Below are 19,126 nucleotides of genomic sequence, written 5' to 3' on the forward strand. Positions count from 1 at the left end.
AATAAATAATATTATTAAATATATTAAATAATAATATATTAAATAAATAATATTATTAAATATATTAAATAATAATATATTACATAAACATCATTATATAAGACAAAAACGGTTTCAGAAAAGATAGAGAAGAAAATGAAAAAAAAAAAATGAAATCCGTTTTTAGAAAACGAAAACGAGAAAATGAAAACACATTTTTTTCGTTTTCAATTTTTCACAAAAGACAAAAACGGTTTTGTTTTTGTTTTTAAAAAATTTTTAGGCCAAACGCATTTTCTATTTCTGTTTTCATTTTTTAGTCTCGAAAAACGTAAAAAATAGAAATGAAAATGGAAACAAATGGGGCCTATTCTTTTCAAAAAGTTATTATAACTGCTCTTTTATGAGAATAAATCAAATTAAAAACAAAAGAGGCAATACTAAACATAAATATTAAAAATATAATCTCAATTATTTTGGAAATCAGAAATTCAGGCTACATATGAAGGCAGATGGAGGGAGTAAGAATCAGATGAACGGTGAAGATCACAATCCGGCTGTGGGCGCGCCGTACGATCAAAGCAACAACCACACAGGAATTTGGGTTCCCCGGGCCCAAGTAATGCATCTATATGCACCCAACATGGCCCAAGCCCAAACCTCAACAGCCATCAATGATCAACAAAACGACGTCGTCACCACCAACGACATCAATTCTGACGATGGCAATTTTGCCGGCTGGCTGAATCATATAAGCTTATGTGGCACCCAATTTTAACGCTTATGTATTATGGTTTTAATCTTCCAATTACAATTTTTTTTTTCAATGCACAAATGGGAACCTTAGCAGTATTTTATGATTATGAATCATGATTAGTTCATTTTGAAAAAAATTACTAGAATAATTATTATTTTTCATCATCTTATTATTTATATCATTAAAAAATATTCTGGTAAAATATAAAACGTATTCAGATAGAATACAAAAAATATTCTGTCTAAAAAAATTTGGTAGAATATAAAATATATCTTACTAGAATAGTGGGGTAAATGGAAAATTTAAAATAAATTGAAAATAAAGTGTTGTTATTTTTTATTTCAGCAATACTATTTGTCTAAGCGGGCGTAATGTTAAGATTCAAATTTTGTTTTAAAAACAAATCAAGCATAGCACAAATTTGATTCAAATCCAATAAAGAACCCTTCTTTCCTTTTTCGTTCTTCCTTCACAAATGCATCAAATTCTTTTATAGGTACATAAAAAAATGTATTGAATCAATTCCTCAAAATTCAAAGGCATTGAATAGGAAATGATTCTTTAAATTGTAGAACTATAATGCAATATTCGATCAACTAACATTTATTAAATCTGAAAATGAGCCGAGCCGATAGATCCTTTTATTTTTATTGTGTTTTTTTAAATAGATATATCCATGAATTAGGATCCTAATGCATAATGAGTAGTTCTATGTTTATCAACTGATTAACCAAGATATACATGATCCTCTTGTTTTTATCAAAAGGTTCGAAGAAATTGGTAATTCTACATTCGTAAAAGTAAGATAATTTATATACTATTGTAACGTAGTTCGGTACTATTTTATTACACACATGTAGCAATATGTGAACAATGGTAAGCATTAGTATAGACTAAGGTCTCGTTCACTTCGTAAATTTGAATTTTCAATTCGAGTTTAGATGTGACATTTTTTGAGAATTTTTTATTGTAAAAATTTAAAACTGAAAACTCAAATCGGTGAAATGAACAAGGCCTAAGCATTAATAGTTTCTATATTTTAGGTAGCGTATAAGAAAAAGTTCTGAATTGTCTATCTCCGTATAGCTCCTGTTCCAAAATTTCCAGTAAAATGTACGTTCCAATGGTTAGCCGAGAATGTAATCATTGCTGTGTTTTCAATTGGAAAGTTTTATTCCAAATAAAATTATTATCTATAACATTGAAGAATGTCTCTATTATATTTCCTTAATTCAAAACTTTTGCCGCATTCACACAAACAAAATTTTTTAATGCGTCAATAGTGGTAAGGGTTAGAAATATCCAATAAATAATGTTGAAATATACAGCCTAAATTGCAACCTATTAATGAAAAGTACATGTGTGAAAACGACCTATTAAGGTTCTAATTTTATGCAATGGGGCCGAAATTCTATCTCTCGTGAACCTGTGGAATATAGTTTGGAAGGGTTTTTTTTTTTTTTTTTTTTTTTTTTGACTGGATGAATGTTAGTTGACGAAAACATTGATCATATTCGTAGGGAAGTGAGAACACCCATAATCTTTTTTTTTTATATAAAAAAAATTGCATGTAACATGTAGATAAATCACAGGAAGTCCATAATGATCAAACTTTAGTCTTTATTGATAGGAAAAAGATATAATCATCAGTACAGTAAGTACACATCCCTCTCAACGTGAAAAGATTCGCACCTAGATTTACACTCCAAGTCCAATAATTGATTTTATTATAGCCTATCTCATGTGCAAGACAAACTTGTTTCCCAAACTCTATAGTTCTTCTGACAATTACACGCACAACCATACTAAAAATCTACATCAACAAAACCAAAAAGCATTATTATCATCATCTGGTAATGATCATACATTTATTTACATATCTTCATGTTTGAATTTTGATCAAGAAGGTGGCGCCCCGGGGCCGCGAGGTGGCGGGAATGGGAAAATTGGAGGGAAAGGGAATGGGAAAGCTGGCGGCGGCGGCGGCGGCGACGATGGAGTCAAGCCTGGAATAGGCGGGAATGGAAACAATGGAGATGGCGCCGGTGGCGGCTGAAATGGGTTGGGGATAAGTGGTGCTGGTGCCGGCGGGGGCTGAAATGGGTTGGGAATGAGTGGTGCTGGTGGGGGCTGAAAAGGGTTGGGAATAAGTGGTGGGGGTGGCTGAAAGGGGTTGGGGATGAGTGGGGGTGGCTGAAAGGGGTTGGGGATGAGTGGGGGTGGTTGGAATATTGGATTTGGAGGGAAAAAGAAATCTTGTGTAGTTAGTCCTTCTTCATTGAGTTCTTGGTCATGAGAAAATGTTGGTGAAGTTTTGCCAAATTGTTGGTCATGAGAAGAAGTTGATGAAGATTTTGCGGGTCTCGGTAGAGGAGGGAGATTTGGCATAGGAAGGAGAGGAGGGAGATTTGGCAATGGAGGGAGATTAGGGAGGCCAGGAAGAGGAGGGAGATCACCAGGGCTATTGGGGTCTTGAAGTGGTGGTGGAAATTCCAAGTAAGGATTGTTTGAGTTTAGAATGGCTTTGTTGGGAGTTTGTGAATCCTTATTGGAGTTTTGAATGCTTGGCTTTTGGTTGCAAAGTGTTGGTTGCTTTAGGGGCTTGAAGGTGAAAAACCCGGCCGAGAAAATGTGTGTCCCTTGCTTTCTTGACTTGAGATGGAGTGAAGATGAAGTGGCTGTTGAGGCCACAGCACAATATGGCTCACTGCTGCTTATCAGCTTCACAGAACACTCTTCTATCTTCTTGACATGTTTGCTCACCTTGAATGGCAAATGCACTTTGAACTCTCCGCGCTTGTCGGTTTTCGCCTCTTCCATGAAGACCGGCTTTTCGCTTCTCCCATATTTGCATTCCACTGCCACAGTTGCACCTGCATATGGTACACAAACCAGAATGTGCTCTTAAAACTGAACCCAACATTTTATACCATGGTTTTGAAAAATGGAAAAAACTTTGAGAAATAACAAATTACCTGAAATGAAGTGGCTGGTTTTGTCAAAGTCCGCTTGGAAACATGTATCACAGTAGACTCTGCCAACAACAACTGCAGATGGAAGCTTCGTCTCGTGTTTAGCCTCTGAAAGATGGCTAATTGTGAGAATGGTAAACAATATTGTCAAAAACCAACTCATTTTGAGCCTAACTTTCTGCACTCTGAGCAAGAAAAGAAAATAAAGGCCAAGGCTTTTTATACTAGTTGGCGAAGGTTTGCATTAACTGATTTAATTCTCTATTGAATCACGCACTTTTCTTAAGCACTATACTTAACTAATTAATTAATTGATAATTAATTTCAATGGCCTAATATTCCACCAAGCTTCTTTATTTGATTCATGCAGAAACTAGTCAACCGCAAACTAGAAGCAGTGAATGCAAAGTTCATTTTCTATCACTAAACAGCTCAAAAGGAGAGAAGAAAAGGGAAGCTCCTAATTTGTTTGTTTTACTGCTTTACATTACTCTCATTTATTGAATTTGTTCCTTTGTTGGTATGAGAATGAAAATGAGAGTATAGTTGGGTCCCTCCCTGTTAGTTCACGAGACTTGAAAAGTGGCCACAAACTTTTTTGTTACATGTAAACAAATTGGAGACGTCTATTTTTTGTTGGTATGTATGAGTTGTTCACATTCGAACGTGATACTGACCTATTTGGCAGTAAAAGTCATTTATTTTTCGAAAAGCTCATCTGAGAAGATATACCAGAGTTTATACAAAATCATCTGAAAAGATATAACAGAGCTTTTATAATATCTTACAGACGTTGTTCTAAGTACTGCCACGTTAAACCGATGGAGTTGAATATCACTCACTAATACAACATGAGACTTACTGATGAGCCGTATCTTTTATTAGTTGTAGTGTTTTAGCACCAATGCTCTCAGCACTTTTTTATTCTAATGTTTTATTGTTTATCACTTTCTTCTCATGAAGACTTTAAAAAAATTTATGGTTCTAAATAGTAAACAAAAGTTATAGTTATTTCTCCTTTTCTTCTGCCTAAAAGTAAAAGCAATGTCAAACACCGTTGTCTAACTTATATTGTTCTAATTTGTGAGAATACTATTAGGCGTAGTTGTCAGTTTGACATACACACCACATCTGTGAGAAAGCTAAAAACTCATCCACGCAAATACAACTCTCTCTGCAGAGAATAAGGATAACGAACTCATGATCATGTGAACGACACACATGATCTTGTCATGAATGAAGCGTGACAAGTTAAAAATTAAAAAAAAAAAAAAAAAAAAGGAGAGGCGAAAGTAGGCTATAATATTTATCACTGAAGCAAAGAACATGTACCAGTAATATGCTCCCTTTTCATTTTATGTGTCCTGTCTCTGATATACAGCTGTTATATATATACCCTCTCGTACTTAAGTGTATTACAACCCGCGTATTATTACATCTATTTCTGATCATTCGTAAAATCCCCACTCTAATTTTTTTTTTTTTTTGGTAGCAAGATAGAGCTCTTAAACTTGTAACAACTTTTAGTTAACATAGGAATCGATCCCCTATACGACACTAAAAACTTTGTCCATTGAAGTGGTTGACAAATCACATCATATATTTTAGTTTAAGGACGGTGTCTTGTCGTTGTGGTCGTTTCCAAAAGGGAAATCAGTTCAATTCAAGCCAGCCAGAAAAAAGAAAAAAAAAAAAAAAAACCCCCACTGATCGTCAGATTTGTACTATCTTCTCCATCATTATTGAAGCCAAATTAATGTAATATACATAAATATGTATATATATACATACATTTGAGTTTATAATAGTTACCGATGGTTATTACTGTTGGTCGATGTTAAAGGAATCTTCATTATAAGCTTCAAATGCACAAATATTTGCCTCACTACGGCAGTCATATTTGCATCATTATGAAAAGGGAATCTTTTTTTTTTTGTTTTTTTTGTTTTTTTTGTTTTTTGGAGAGGAAGGTCATCATCATGAAAAAGGAATCTCATGCACTCTTCCATGATATGTTATTTGCATCACTAGGAAAGTAATAAAATAGAGCGAGGACAAAATTTAAAATGTGGAGTAGTGCTTGATCTGATTGAAATATGTATTACAAAATTAAAAACGACATATTTTATGCCATTTCGCGTGTCTTTACAATAGTTTAAAGAATCTTACAGCGAAAAGATATTACAATAGAATTTTAAGTCCCGTTTATTGCACAACTTCGAGTTTAGAATTTAAGATTTATTACAATAACAAGTTTTCAAAAACAGTTACTATTGACGGTTGAATTCCACCAACAAAAATACGCCGAGTTACCCATTGGTATCCCGTTGGGTTACCGGTTGGGAATTAACGGTATATTCGAAATCAAGTGGTGAAGTGTTTGTCGTGTTTTGTAAGCATGAGTATAACACTTGAATAAGAAGACACACGAGATTTATAGTGGTTCACTCTGTTAATGAAGAGCTACATCCACTTATGTATGATATATTTCTCTTGGACTCTTTACAATTTACATGCACGTATTCTCTCTATCGTCTCATCCTCTTCTCATCCCCTTTGTGTATGGGGCTTTGCCCCTTTTATAACTCAAGCTTTCTTCGTGGGTGATTTTCCTTCGTAGGCAGAACTACTCGAGTGGCCTATCTTTCTAGGTTAAGATCGTAGCCCACTAATCACCTTTTGGACTATTCATTCAGCCAATTGGTCTTCTATTACGGCTCTGTGGATTCCTGTAATCCCTCACTGCCCACTGCATGATGGTTTAGGAGTGTGCAATTAATGCCCGTATTGCAGACGTCTCCTACCCCTAGACGCAACTTGTGATGTCAGGCTTCTTTCTGAAGAGCGCTCCCCTCGGCGCCTGTGCCGCGCAGACTTTATGTCCTTTATGATAGTTCTTTCCGAAGGTTGTTGCATAAGTTTGACGGCACAAAGGGTCGACGTCCTAATTTGAGCCTTTCTTTGTAGCGTCGAGGGGAAATGAACTCCAAGTGTTGAGGATAGCCGAACTCCAAGCGTCGAGGGTAGTCAAACTCCAAGCGTCGAGGGTAGTCAAACTCTTAAGGAAAGTAGAGCCACGTGTTACGCTGTCGCCGTTCCACATGTCACCCACATTTTTTCACACAATAGTTACATTTAACTTTTTTACTATAATTAAAAGCTCTCACATATACTCACATCTCAACTCGAATCAACGAACTAAACGGACCGTACGTGGGAATTGGTGCATGGCATATTCTCAGATAGCAACTTTTTTGAGTTTATTGAAAACAGCCGTTCTTTTCTTTGTATATATTTTGTACACAAATGAGCTTGCACCCTCTGACAATCATACTATGTAATATCTTTTATGGTTCTGTGTTGGATCTTCTGTGGCTGAAGTTTATCAAAATCGTACGACGTATTTTATCCTCTGACGAAACAGTAAGTTCTTAGACATGCGGAACTATTTGTTTATAAAACAATAGGATTTCAAGCAGCAGGAGATTTAAAGAGTTATTAGTGATGTAACTACTTATATATGGTTAGTATATTAAAATTGTCACAACAGATAGGGACTTGTTCTTTTACACGTATGAGATACATATATTTTACACCGCGCTCATAGAGTGAGAGAGCCTCATTCCAAAGCAAAATTACTTTTGTAATCACGGGTTCTTTGTCTGGTGACTCTCGTCTTCACGGACGACCTTGAAGACTTAGAATACAGTCGTGTTTAAAACTCGTTTTAAAATAATTTTATTTTTTATATAAAAATAAAAATAAAAATATTTTTAATTTTAAATAAAAATTATTTTTAAAAATATGCTTATTAGTTTTATTGAAAGATTATTTCAATATAAAAAAATTCATTAATATCTCTCTCTATTCGAGATAAAATAAAAATAAAAAAAAAATTCCAAACACGGTGTTCGACAATGAGGACTTTCGTTACGATGTCACATTTTGAATGTCCCGTTGGTGCTTTCGATAGATGCAACGTATTAGAATGAAATCAGAATGTTATTTCTTTCTTTGGGCAGCCTCAAAATGGCCCACCTTTATATATATATATATATATATATATATATATATATATATTTCAGTGGAAGCCACAAAATGTTTAGAACCATCAACACGTGTTTACCCAGATGACGTGTTCAGCCATGTTAAGTTAGAAAATTGAGCTTCAATAAGATAAGTTAGAATCTTCTTTTGCTTTTTTGATTCATGATGAATATCAGATTTCTTCTAGTTTAACTACAATCCATAAACGCGCAAAAAATCATACTTTGTTAAAAAGTCAACAGAAAGGAAAAAAGGGGAAAGAAGCTGTAGATCAATCAGGTTATAACCAACAGTTAACAGTACTAAGACGTACAAAGTATTGTTAATTATGATAAACAACAATTTCCTTTCTACTCAATCAGCCAATCACACATTCAAACAACAGATGCAATGGCTAGAGTTTTGCCACACTTGCTCTTAAACGGCATTAATCAAGCCAACTATCATTCAAAACCAAGAGGTCGAAAATGGGATATGATACAAAACATCCATGAACGAATTTCTATACAAAATTCAAATGGGAAATGGAGAAACTTGGTGAGGCTGTTATGGCTAATACAATCAAATCCCCCTTCTACATCTCCAATCATGGCGAAATGATAATCATCTTTAGTCTATGTATGCTTCCCCTTTCATTCCTGGATACAAACCCCGTGCATTGCTGCCTCTGACAAGGCCGCAGTTTTCCGTGTCTATCAAGTATCAACATGAAAGTGGCAAAGCAATACGGAAAACAAGGTCGATCTCCAAAAATATCTTGCCGTATAGAACAGGATAGTCATGTCACTAGAGCTCCTTATCATAAAATGCAAGGAGCTGCTTCACATGATTATGCCAAGCAGCAACATTTAGTCCGTCAACAGTGACCCAGTCAACAACGGTTGATGCTGGTTGTTCCCACCACTCATCAAGCTGTAAAAGCATGTTGCAGTTAAAAGAAAACAAAACTCGAATAAAAGAAAAAGCAACTTTACTTCACACAACTAAGACGATGGCTCTAGTGTAAACAGCAACTGCCGACTTTTATTTACGGACAGGAACATAAGAAATAAACAAAAACTTTAGTTTCAGGAAAACAAAACTAATGTATGCACGTCTGTATTGTGTGCCCTTCAATAATATTTCTGCAACAATTGGTTTAAATTATATGACGACGAGAAGATCATGACAAGCTTTATCCAAAGATAAGTCCAATGATTGCTATCCCGAGTTGAGGCGGAGAGGGTAAAAACACAGAATTCCTGAAGTCTCTACAAAACATATGCATGGAAATATAGGCAAAATGAGCGACAGATAATAGAGCTGTCAGTAGATACTCACCAATCCCCTAACAAATTTGCAATCTTCTAAGCACTTTTGTGCACTTAAACCTGCAGACTTGAGCTCGGGCAACCATTTTTCCAAGACAGTTTTCTCCTGCCCAGCAGCTAAATTCAAGCAGTAACTTGTTGTCCTGCAACATGTTGACGTTTAGGAAATCATGGTGTTGACAAGATTAACCATATATAGTATAGGTATTCTCAATCTCAAACAAGAGAACAAAGGAAAACCTCTATCAATGTGATTCAGCTTCAAAACCTCTGGCAGAGGTGGAATGGACAAAAATTCGTGCATCATATAAGGCAAAACCCCCCGATTAAGTATAAATGACTGTGAACACGTACCAAAAGCCAAAGGTAATGTGAAGTAAACTATGCGAAGTCGCAAAAGGTTTGTATATCCAGTTCACAAAGACAAAATTCAAACCAAGAGCTCAATATAAGCCACACCTAATGGAAGACTGGGACCTTGAATGTTTTTTGGTTGCTAGAAGTGTTTGAGTTGGTTTTTTGTTCTCAGAGGGAGGCAGAGAGAGAGAGAGCTTGAACATCGTTATAAGAAAAATTCTTTATCGGAAATACAAGGACACTTTAAATGGTTACATGATCCTAAATAAGGAGTTTCTCCTTGCTATCCTACCTTTCATATTCTTGTTGAGCTCGATAGGCATGGTTCAACAATGAATGACCACTTTCAACAAGATCCTGCCGTATGTGTACCAAGTTGATTGCCTTTGCCAAGTCCTCCAATACGCTAGCCTCAGAACCACGAAGTTTCAAACAGAACTCTAGGGATTCCAAAACCGATGCTAGACCAGCATCTGAACCTTCCAAACCTGTAAATCCAATGCAATTTATTTGGTCAACACACAAGATAAAGAAACAAATGGATAGACATACATTTGTTACGTAAAGAATAAAATTTACCATACAATATGTCAATAACATTATTGTTCTTATACAAATATTTCGAAGGTCAGCCAAGTTAACAGCACCTCCAAATACAATATAGGAGAATCTCTTTATTCAGTGCTAGTGAAACTGTTATAACTCATCCCCAAAAGCTAGCTTGTAGGGAGAGGATGCCCAAGTGGTTATAAACTCACATGCTAAGCCCATACTTTAACAATGTGGGATTCAACCAAGATCCTAACATACCACCACGCTTCCGACACCAACGTCCACGGCGGCAAACTCTAGATGGCCCACTCTGGCCTTTCTAGGTCGCCCCTCCCCAAGTCGCCCCTTCCGCAACGTAGGCCTGAGGTGGGGCATGCTCTGATACCAATTGTTATAACCCTTGGGTAGAACTCATCCCCGAAAGCTAGCTTGTAGGGAGAGGGTACCCAAATGGTTATAAACCCACATGCTAAGCCCATACTTTAACAATGTGGGACTCAACTAGGAAGACCCCTTGCTTAAGAAATAATCCTTGTAGCACAGAGGAGGTGACATGAACTGTTACCTAACATCTTCCCAAACCAAAGTCTCATCTTCTATAACCAAAATCTATTCATCGCAAACAGGCATTGAATCTCGAGCATATATCTGAAATTCTAACTTTCAACTCACCAGCAGGATATTGAAGAGCAGCAGAAACACGACATATCGATGGTACTGCCGACGGATCTCTTGCACCTGCTTTTGCAGTCAATATAGCAGCATTTTTTTCTGCAGTAGCAACAGCTTCAGGTCCAGTGGATCCATTTGCACCCATGGCCTCCAAGAGTGCCTGATAGAATTTTAATAAACAACAAATGAATAGGTACATCAATATGTATGTCAAAACCAATTTAAGGATGTACGGCAAAAAAACTAATCTTTGATTACCAAGAACGTGCACATGCACGTGTGTGGAAGCCAGCACATAGAAAAGATAGAGTGCATTAATGCAAACAACTACTAGTGACCTTCAGTAATTACTCTTGTTGCTATACAAACCTGTGGGGTTGCTGGAAGCATGTAGAGACTATTATCAGGACTTCGATAAAAAGCTGAAATTTCCCTCTCAATAAGATCTTTTGCACCGTTAGAAATATCAACAACAACTGTGCATGCTGGGATTATAGTGCTCGATGCATACTCTTTTGCAGCTAGTGGCTGCTGATTCCAAAACGCAGCAGCATCCTGAAATATTAATGAAACTCACCTTAAGATTTTTGTGGAAAGAGAAATAAAAATAAAACAAAGCAACGACACATATTGTAGCTGCAATCACCATAATATACCAAAAAAAATCCCATAAATCATAGTGAAGTAATGGCTAGCATGATCAATAAAAACAAATTTCAAAATAGCTATAAACTGATCCCATACATGCTTTATAAATTGTGGTGCTCCTGATGATAGAAATCAAGCTGGCCGACAAATGCCTTTACACATGGTGATTTCAAGTCGGTATGAACTAATAAATTTGAGACACCTTAATACTCATGTTAGTTTACCAATCCATCCCAAAAGCTTAAGCTGTTAGGAGGTGGGCCAACAATAATTTTATACTTTAACACTCCCCCTCACGTGTGGGCTAGACAATAGGCAATCGTGTGGATAAATTAATTGGAAAACCTAACACGTGAATATTTAAGCCCGAGATATATTAAAAACCCAACACATGATGACAATTTAAATGGGGACAAAGAGTGCAATTACGGGGATTTGAACTCAAGATCTCCCGCTCTGATACCATGTTAGTTTACCAATTCATCCCAAAAGTTTAAGCTGTTAGGAGGTGGGCCAACAATAGTTTTATACTTTAACAACTCAAAAAAAAAAAAAAAAAAAGACACCTTACCGTGTTAACTTTTAGAAGAGCACTATATATGAATTCAAGTTCAGATCTGCGAGAATCAAATTCTTCAATTTTCTTCCACTTCTTTCTCAAAGAATCTTCAGCTTCTTTCCTCTCTGCACACAGTTTATTCAAGCGTTGTATTTCTGACATCAATGTATTCAAGCTAGCCCTCAAACCAGCAACCTCTCTTTCCTTGGCCCAGACCTCCAACTGCATGAATAAGCAGATTATAGACAACAGGCAGACAAAAATTATCTTTCTGAAAATCAAGAAACAAAAGCCTTCCACACTTAAAGGTATCTTCCCATTGTTATAAAGAAAATTCAAGTTTATAGTGGCACAATAAGTACTAAAAAGATAGTGAATACTGTGGAAAACCGGTGTAAATAGGGCTGAGTTGTACAGCTGTATTCTTTCCTTATTTAATTAGTTTCCTGATTTCTCTCTAATTACTAGATAGGTAGTTACCAAGTTTGTTATCTAGGGTGCTGAAAATAAGGGGCTAAAACCAGTCTGTGGTTATCCCTAAACTTGTATATATATCCGGCTGTATAGAGTATTTTTTCAAGGTGAATAATAATCATATTCCTCCTAAACCCTAATTCCGGCTGTCAGAAAACTTCAAATACACATTTTGCATATTTCAGTAGGTAATAGACTATTAGTCGACAGAAGTAGGAGTTTTGGCATATTTAGAATGTCTTCTGAAAGCAAAGTCATGGAAAATCCACCAAGACCTGATCTAACAATTAAGGTTAGTGCAACTCGTGAATATCTATGTGAACGGTTGGTCGTCCAACATGACATGTATTATAATTCTTGGATCCTAATTCTAGAAACATGCATAACACTTGTACAGCACCAACGAAAAACAGAACATTGGAAAGTCTAACAATAAGTTTAACGGAATATGGTTAAGATCCATAAAAAATGTCAAAAAACACCATCTCGGCTATTACTAGACAGGAGCATTTTACACTAAGGGTAAACTAAGAAAACTTTTGACAACTGCATTGTGCTCACCAAACTCATTAGTAAAATTCTGGAGATAACTAAAAAGATCTCACAAGAATTTACCTCAAATTGCCTAAGATTGCCTACATTTTGTAACGTGCCACTGACTCCAAGCGACTGTGAAGAAACCGCATCACCACTGCCATGCAAACGTTTTTTAAGTTTTTGAGATAAGTTCCTCGCTTCTGCAGCCTTATTTAGAGCATCTTCAGTAGCCAAAAATTGTTGAACATGTGCTTTCTGTGGACATCAAAACCAGACAGGCAGATGTCAATTAAATGAATCGTATATGGATATTGTTCAGTAACAGATCAAGAAATAGAGCCAATCAGTTAAGGCAATCAAAGCATAATCCATCAAAAGTTGGAGATAAATTCTTTGAAAAGAAGATCAAAATCACAAGAACGCTTTATAAATTTTAGTAACTTGAGAAACTCTACACCATCAAAAAGTTGAAGATCACCTGTCTTTCAAGAAGTTGATTTTGACTTCCTTTAGAAGGGACATCAACTCCCATCTTTCCATTGCCGTAAAGTTGATAGTGCAATGGTGAGCTCACATCAGGAGAAGAAACATCAATAACTCGGTTATTCTCATACTTGTACCTAATTAAACATAAAAAGTTGTTTGTAAACTGAGGGATTTACACCAAAAATAAATACACAAATAAAGCAACAGGCTGTAGATCTAACCAAAAGATAGCAAGATAACATGCAAGTTTGGCATCTAGCAATACTGAAACTCTAGTTCCCAGTGCAACATGGAACACAAGTTAACCAATTCACGCATCAAGTCAAGAGTATTTAAGGAAGACATGCATATAAAATATGACAAACCAATAAGTTAACGAAATGAAAGAGCAAAAGCCTTTTACAATTTTCAAACTCCCCACACCCCAAAAAAAACAATGAAGCAGATGGAATTCTAAAGAGGAATGAGAAGTGCAAGAAATATCTCGCCAGAGATGAAGATTACAGTTGTATGCTTTGTACAAACGACTAAAGAGAAGCTAGGAAGGGGCAAAGTCTATAATTGGATTGAAGGAAGTATTTACCTTAAGGTTTCTGCGTCAGCCCTGACATCAATTTTCTCGATTTCTCTGGAGATTAGAGACTTCAACCTTGATGTATGTGCAGTGATTGCCAGAAGCAATTGAGGAGGACACTTCAGGCAATTTACAATTACAGTTCTAACTTCGTCAGGTAATTCCCCATCAAAATCAAATCCCAATTTGGCTGCTTCTAATTGAGGATTTGAATGAATACCACTTCCTTCATAAGCAGGGAATGAACTGCGAATTTTTTCAATCATATGCTTGGCCAGAGACTCACACGCCATCCTTATATTTCTTTCCCGGGGGGTTTCAATAAGGATGAACTCGTCTGCCGATTTACTTCCCTTCACAGTCGAATAGACAGCTTCCTTTTCACTGCTTCCACTAAAGGTAGTAACACCTTCAGCAGAAGAGTCAACACTTGTCCTTTGAGCATCCCTTGCTTGGCTAACATAGAAACGAAGTCGCTTATGATACTCTGCGAATATTTTTGCTGCTTCGTCACATTGCTGATCATAAGCCTCTAACATCACCTGCTTGTGCCTGCACTTGGATTACGCATGTATTATTCCAAATTTGCAATGAACGTTATAGAATCTGATAAAGCAAACAAACAAAGCTAAAACACCCAAAGCTTAACTGGGCAAGCTTAAGTATACTCAATTACGCCTGTTATTACCACAATTCCATAAAATTGTTGAAAATAACAATAAAAAACGAGCAATAATTCAAAACTTTTCAATCTGGAACGAGAAAGCGTTCATGAGCATCAACCACACTATACACAAATGTACAAATTCCGACAATAGATCACAGTTTTGTGTGCACAAGCGCACAATTTCAAATAGAAAATGAAGGAAAATTTTCATTCTGGAACCAGAAAGTGTTTGTGGGCATTCTATTCTAACCACACTGTACGCAAAACTCTATAAATTCCGCCTTATAGATCACAGTTTTGGTATCATAGCAAAATCTAGTTGCAGCCAAAAACAAATGAAAGTAAATGAACCATAATGACAAGGAAATTCAATCAACTGTAGGCGCAGCTCATATGCATTATCTGTTCAATTTGTTGAATATCTTACAAATCTACGCGACGATCTTTTATCGGAACAACATACCTGTAATTCGCACGCTCATCGAGCATCCTCTTCCGCTCAGCCTCCTCTCTCGAGACCTCCAACATCCTCGCCTTCAAATCCTTCCTTTGTCTCCTCAAAATGTTCCTCAACCTCTCCACCTCCTTCGCCGCGGCCTCCCTCTCCAGCAACGCCGTCTCCCTCGACTCCGCCGTACTCAAACCCTCCCCCGACGCCTTCTCCTTCCTCCGACCTCCTCTGCTCCTTCCTCCCTCCTCTTTCCCCGAACTCACTGAGCCTCCACTGCCGTCACTGCCGTGAACCGTTATATTCCGCCGGATATTCTCCACCGTCTTCTCCGACTTCATGCGCGTGATCAGGAAATTCCAAATCGGTATCATATTGCCGCGGCTAACCTTGCGAAGCGCGTCAATCGACGGGATCGCAGTTTTGCTTGAGCCGGCGGTGTACGGACCCAACGGTCTGTACCCCATTTCCTTCTGAAGCCATTCGAATATGGCCTCCGGCTGAGCCGCCGAGGTCGACAAACTCTGCATTGTTAGAAAAACCTAGGTTTTTCCTATTCCTCGCTCAAACCCAGAACAAAACAAAAATCAGGAACTAGATTGCATATGCTAAAAGTCTGAAAAAAAAACCCTAACTAAATTCTCGTAGACGAGCTTGAAATCGGTAGAAAGCATAGGGAACTCAGGCTCCGAACTCGTAATTCACTCTATAAACACTTCCTACACAGGAAAAATCACAGAGATTACGAAGAAAAACCCCTTGGAAGCTCGAAAAACTCTCTGCATTGCGCGAAAATCTGAGCGATTGAAGAAAATGCGAAATCTTCAGAACCTGCGATCTTCGAACCGGCGTTGGAAGAAGTAATCGATGAAAAATCTCAGAACTTGAGAACGCATAAGAGCGTAGAAGATATTGGGGGAAAAAAGAAACCCTAGAGAGAGAAAGTACGAGGGGCAAGTAGATCTGACTGAGAGAGTGAAGAGAGAGAGAGAATGACGGCGGAGAGATGAAGAAAAAATGGAGTTTGCGGTGCGTTGCGGCGGAGATACTTTCTCAACTATCAAACAATCCAATCCAAATGGGACAACATTTGAACCGACGAACCGTACGAAGTCGTTTTCTTTTCTTTGTTATTTTATTCTTATCTTTCGTTTTCCCTCTCTTTTCGTTTACTTTTTCCTTTCTTTAATTTTTTGTTTTTGTTTTTGGGAAATACGGCGTGTATTTATGTCGTAGAAGTTCAAACCGGAGGTCCCGCTCGTCCTTACTCAGTTACTCATCGTATTTTCTTTTTTTTTTTTCCTTTTTTTTATTTAGGAAATGAATTTTCTTTTTCTTCTTATTAACAAAAAATATATATATATATAAATGTAATATTGAGTGACTTCGAATGTCATTATTGATTTTCTCTTTTTAATTAGTGGTGGTCTCTTCCCACTATAAGACCTTAATCAAAACGCGAGGAGCGAAAACAAATTATTATAAGTTTATTCACGTGAGATACACAACCTTACTATTTGTAGACGATTAAGTGTAAATGCATAAAAAAAAAAATGGAGCAGTTATGTAGCACCACCAATGAAAAACATGATTGAAAATTCGAATGGTGTGAGAGCAAATTCACATTCCCTAATGTTTAAGTAGCCAATTTCTGATTTTTAGATTATAGAAAACTTTACACATTTACTAGGATAAAAACTTAGAACAATATGAGAGTAATGGAAAATATCCATAACGCTTTCAAAAAAAAAAATGTCCATAACAACACAGTATTTGTTAAAGCAATGGATAGAGAGATATGTGGAAAATTTTCAAAGAGAGATGCGGAAAGCCGCATGTGCATGTCATGTGTTTGAGTCTCATTTTTTTTTTTATTATCGATTATCCACTATGTACTCTTAAATAATATATCTCTCGTTTACCAGTTTTAATTCTTCTTTTGTTCAAAACAAATAGAAAACTCAGCACTAGAAAACTTTTTGCTCGAAAGTTCTTACTCTACTTTCTATAAAAAAATAAAAAAAAAATCTCGGGTAACATATTCAACTTGCAAGTTGAAATCAATGCGAGAGCTTAGCTTGACGATAAGTATTGATCTTGAAGAAGCTCTCGAAGATTATGTTGGTGAGATTCAACCACTATCACCATTAATAAAAGCTCGTCGTATTTTGTTGGGTTTTTTGGGTCGCCTATGTTGGTGCATAATTGGGTTTTATTTAGAATGAAACCCAAAGAGAGAAAATATATCAATTTGAAACATAAAAGAATGTTTTCAAATATTTGACTATTGAGTAAATTAGAAAACTTACTCTCAACCAATTAATACGGGTGACAATTTTCCTAATATTGTGATGTCATATGTCCCTCTTACCCTTAAACCCCCGGTCAATTACGTGACTATAAATATTTAGACAACTAAGTGAGAACGATGTTATGTAAAAAATTACTAATGAGATGTTTATTTTAAGGGTTCATTTTTTATTCTGAATCAAGATTTTTAGTTTTTTACAGTATTTTTCTTTCACAAAAAATTTAAATTTCAAAAATTAAAATTATGAATCATGGTTCTGAACTCATGAACCAAACATCCCATAAAAGACTCCATCTCTTTCTCTCTCCTAGTCTTTCATTGTGTTATTGAGTTATGGACTTTCATATTGTCGTTTGAAGTCTTACTTCTGTAACAACCACGCAATTTTTGAGTAATAAAGGACGGGAATGACTGAATATAAAGATAATGTATGGTTACGAATTCTAAAACAATGCAGATCGTGGATTGGATCTATAAACGGGAAAAAACGCTTCCATATATGTTCCCTACCTAGTAATTTTCTTGCATTTTCATATAGGGTTGCTCCTCTCTCTCACTAGCATGCTACCCAACTATTAAATCGAGCATCACGTGATGCGCACGAGTATCTTTCCATTTAAATTTTATTGTCGTTGTTAATCTTGAATCTTGTGCAACATTTTGTTAAATTTAAGACAACTTATCAAAATTAAAAGTTCAAAAGCAACTTGTTAACTAATAAATTTCATTTGATTATATAGATTAAATATATATTAGCACTATAATTTTAGGTAATAATATACACCATCATAGTTTATTTACGTATTCACATAGCATCGCCTATGTTGGTGCATAATCCAATAGATCTTTGTGTTTAATTGTTCTAATTATTCTATATATTGTAATGATTTGTTTGTTATATTTGTTCTTGGTTTTTCTCTAAGATCTGTAACTAATATTTATTTTAGTTAAATGAAAGACCTTTTTTTTCAAAAAAAAAAAATAACAATTCATATCATATGGTCAGTTTTCATTAAAACATTAAAAACGCTTGTAATTGCTAGAACCGGAAAATAAAAGGTACAAAAAAAAAGACTACAAGACAAATTGAATGAAAGGCAAAATTGAACAATTGAATAGAATAAAGGAGTTTCTCCCACACAGTCTGCCGCCATATTGACAGTCTCAATTTTTAATTGTTAGATTTAATTAAAATTATATTAAATTAAAATATATATATAAAACTTATAAATTCTAATATATATGTGATGATTAAAAAGTAAGTAACTACCGGTAGTCTATTTTTATAAGGACTATCATAAAAAATCCTAGATATCCTTATAGGGGCGTTTGGTATGCAGTAATCAATAGGAATCAAATACTTAGAAAAGTGATGGTGGGTAATATAATTCTCTAGATACATTATCATTTTTGGTTGTGTAGGAATCTTTTGTTAGATTCCTAAGAATGTTATTTTACAGTGTTTGGTTGTGTTGTGCATAGTAATATAATGTAATTTTTCTTATAAAATGAATTTTAAATTGTTTTAAACTAATTAAATTAAATTTAATTTAGTAATTATAATTTTCATACCTTAGATTTAAAAAATATTATAAAGAATAAATATTAGAAATTTTAATAAATTTGGTATTAATTTCTCGAGTTTGAGTTTCCATAAGAGGAATCCTCAAGCTCTTCGCCCCCGGGGAATTGAGATGCCAAATCGAGGCCAACGATGAGGAATTCTTTGGTTCGTCGTCGTTTTAGAGCTTGGATTTGGGCTTCCTCCTCTTTCCC

The 19,126-nt window shown here is 35.8% G+C and overlaps 2 protein-coding genes across 2 annotated transcripts; both read right to left on the bottom strand.

Annotated features, from left to right (window-relative positions):
- Positions 1 to 2,339: 2,339 nt before the first annotated feature.
- LOC21401139 (leucine-rich repeat extensin-like protein 5) lies at positions 2,340 to 4,179 on the bottom strand. The gene is made up of 2 exons (XM_010100998.2): positions 3,712 to 4,179; positions 2,340 to 3,609 (listed from the first exon to the last, which is right to left on the bottom strand). The coding sequence occupies exons 1-2, from the start codon at positions 3,869 to 3,871 to the stop codon at positions 2,636 to 2,638; spliced, it is 1,134 nt and encodes a 377-aa protein (XP_010099300.1). The 5' UTR covers positions 3,872 to 4,179; the 3' UTR covers positions 2,340 to 2,635.
- A 3,893-nt stretch (positions 4,180 to 8,072) lies between these two features.
- LOC21401140 (AUGMIN subunit 5) lies at positions 8,073 to 16,195 on the bottom strand. The gene is made up of 10 exons (XM_024167519.1): positions 15,055 to 16,195; positions 13,934 to 14,476; positions 13,343 to 13,484; positions 12,943 to 13,119; positions 11,866 to 12,075; positions 11,016 to 11,201; positions 10,647 to 10,806; positions 9,715 to 9,910; positions 9,076 to 9,208; positions 8,073 to 8,667 (listed from the first exon to the last, which is right to left on the bottom strand). The coding sequence occupies exons 1-10, from the start codon at positions 15,567 to 15,569 to the stop codon at positions 8,542 to 8,544; spliced, it is 2,388 nt and encodes a 795-aa protein (XP_024023287.1). The 5' UTR covers positions 15,570 to 16,195; the 3' UTR covers positions 8,073 to 8,541.
- Positions 16,196 to 19,126: the final 2,931 nt, after the last annotated feature.

The sequence above is a fragment of the Morus notabilis genome, unplaced genomic scaffold (assembly GCF_000414095.1).
Source record: "Morus notabilis unplaced genomic scaffold, ASM41409v2 Scaffold948, whole genome shotgun sequence".
NCBI classification, from domain to species: Eukaryota; Viridiplantae; Streptophyta; class Magnoliopsida; order Rosales; family Moraceae; genus Morus; species Morus notabilis.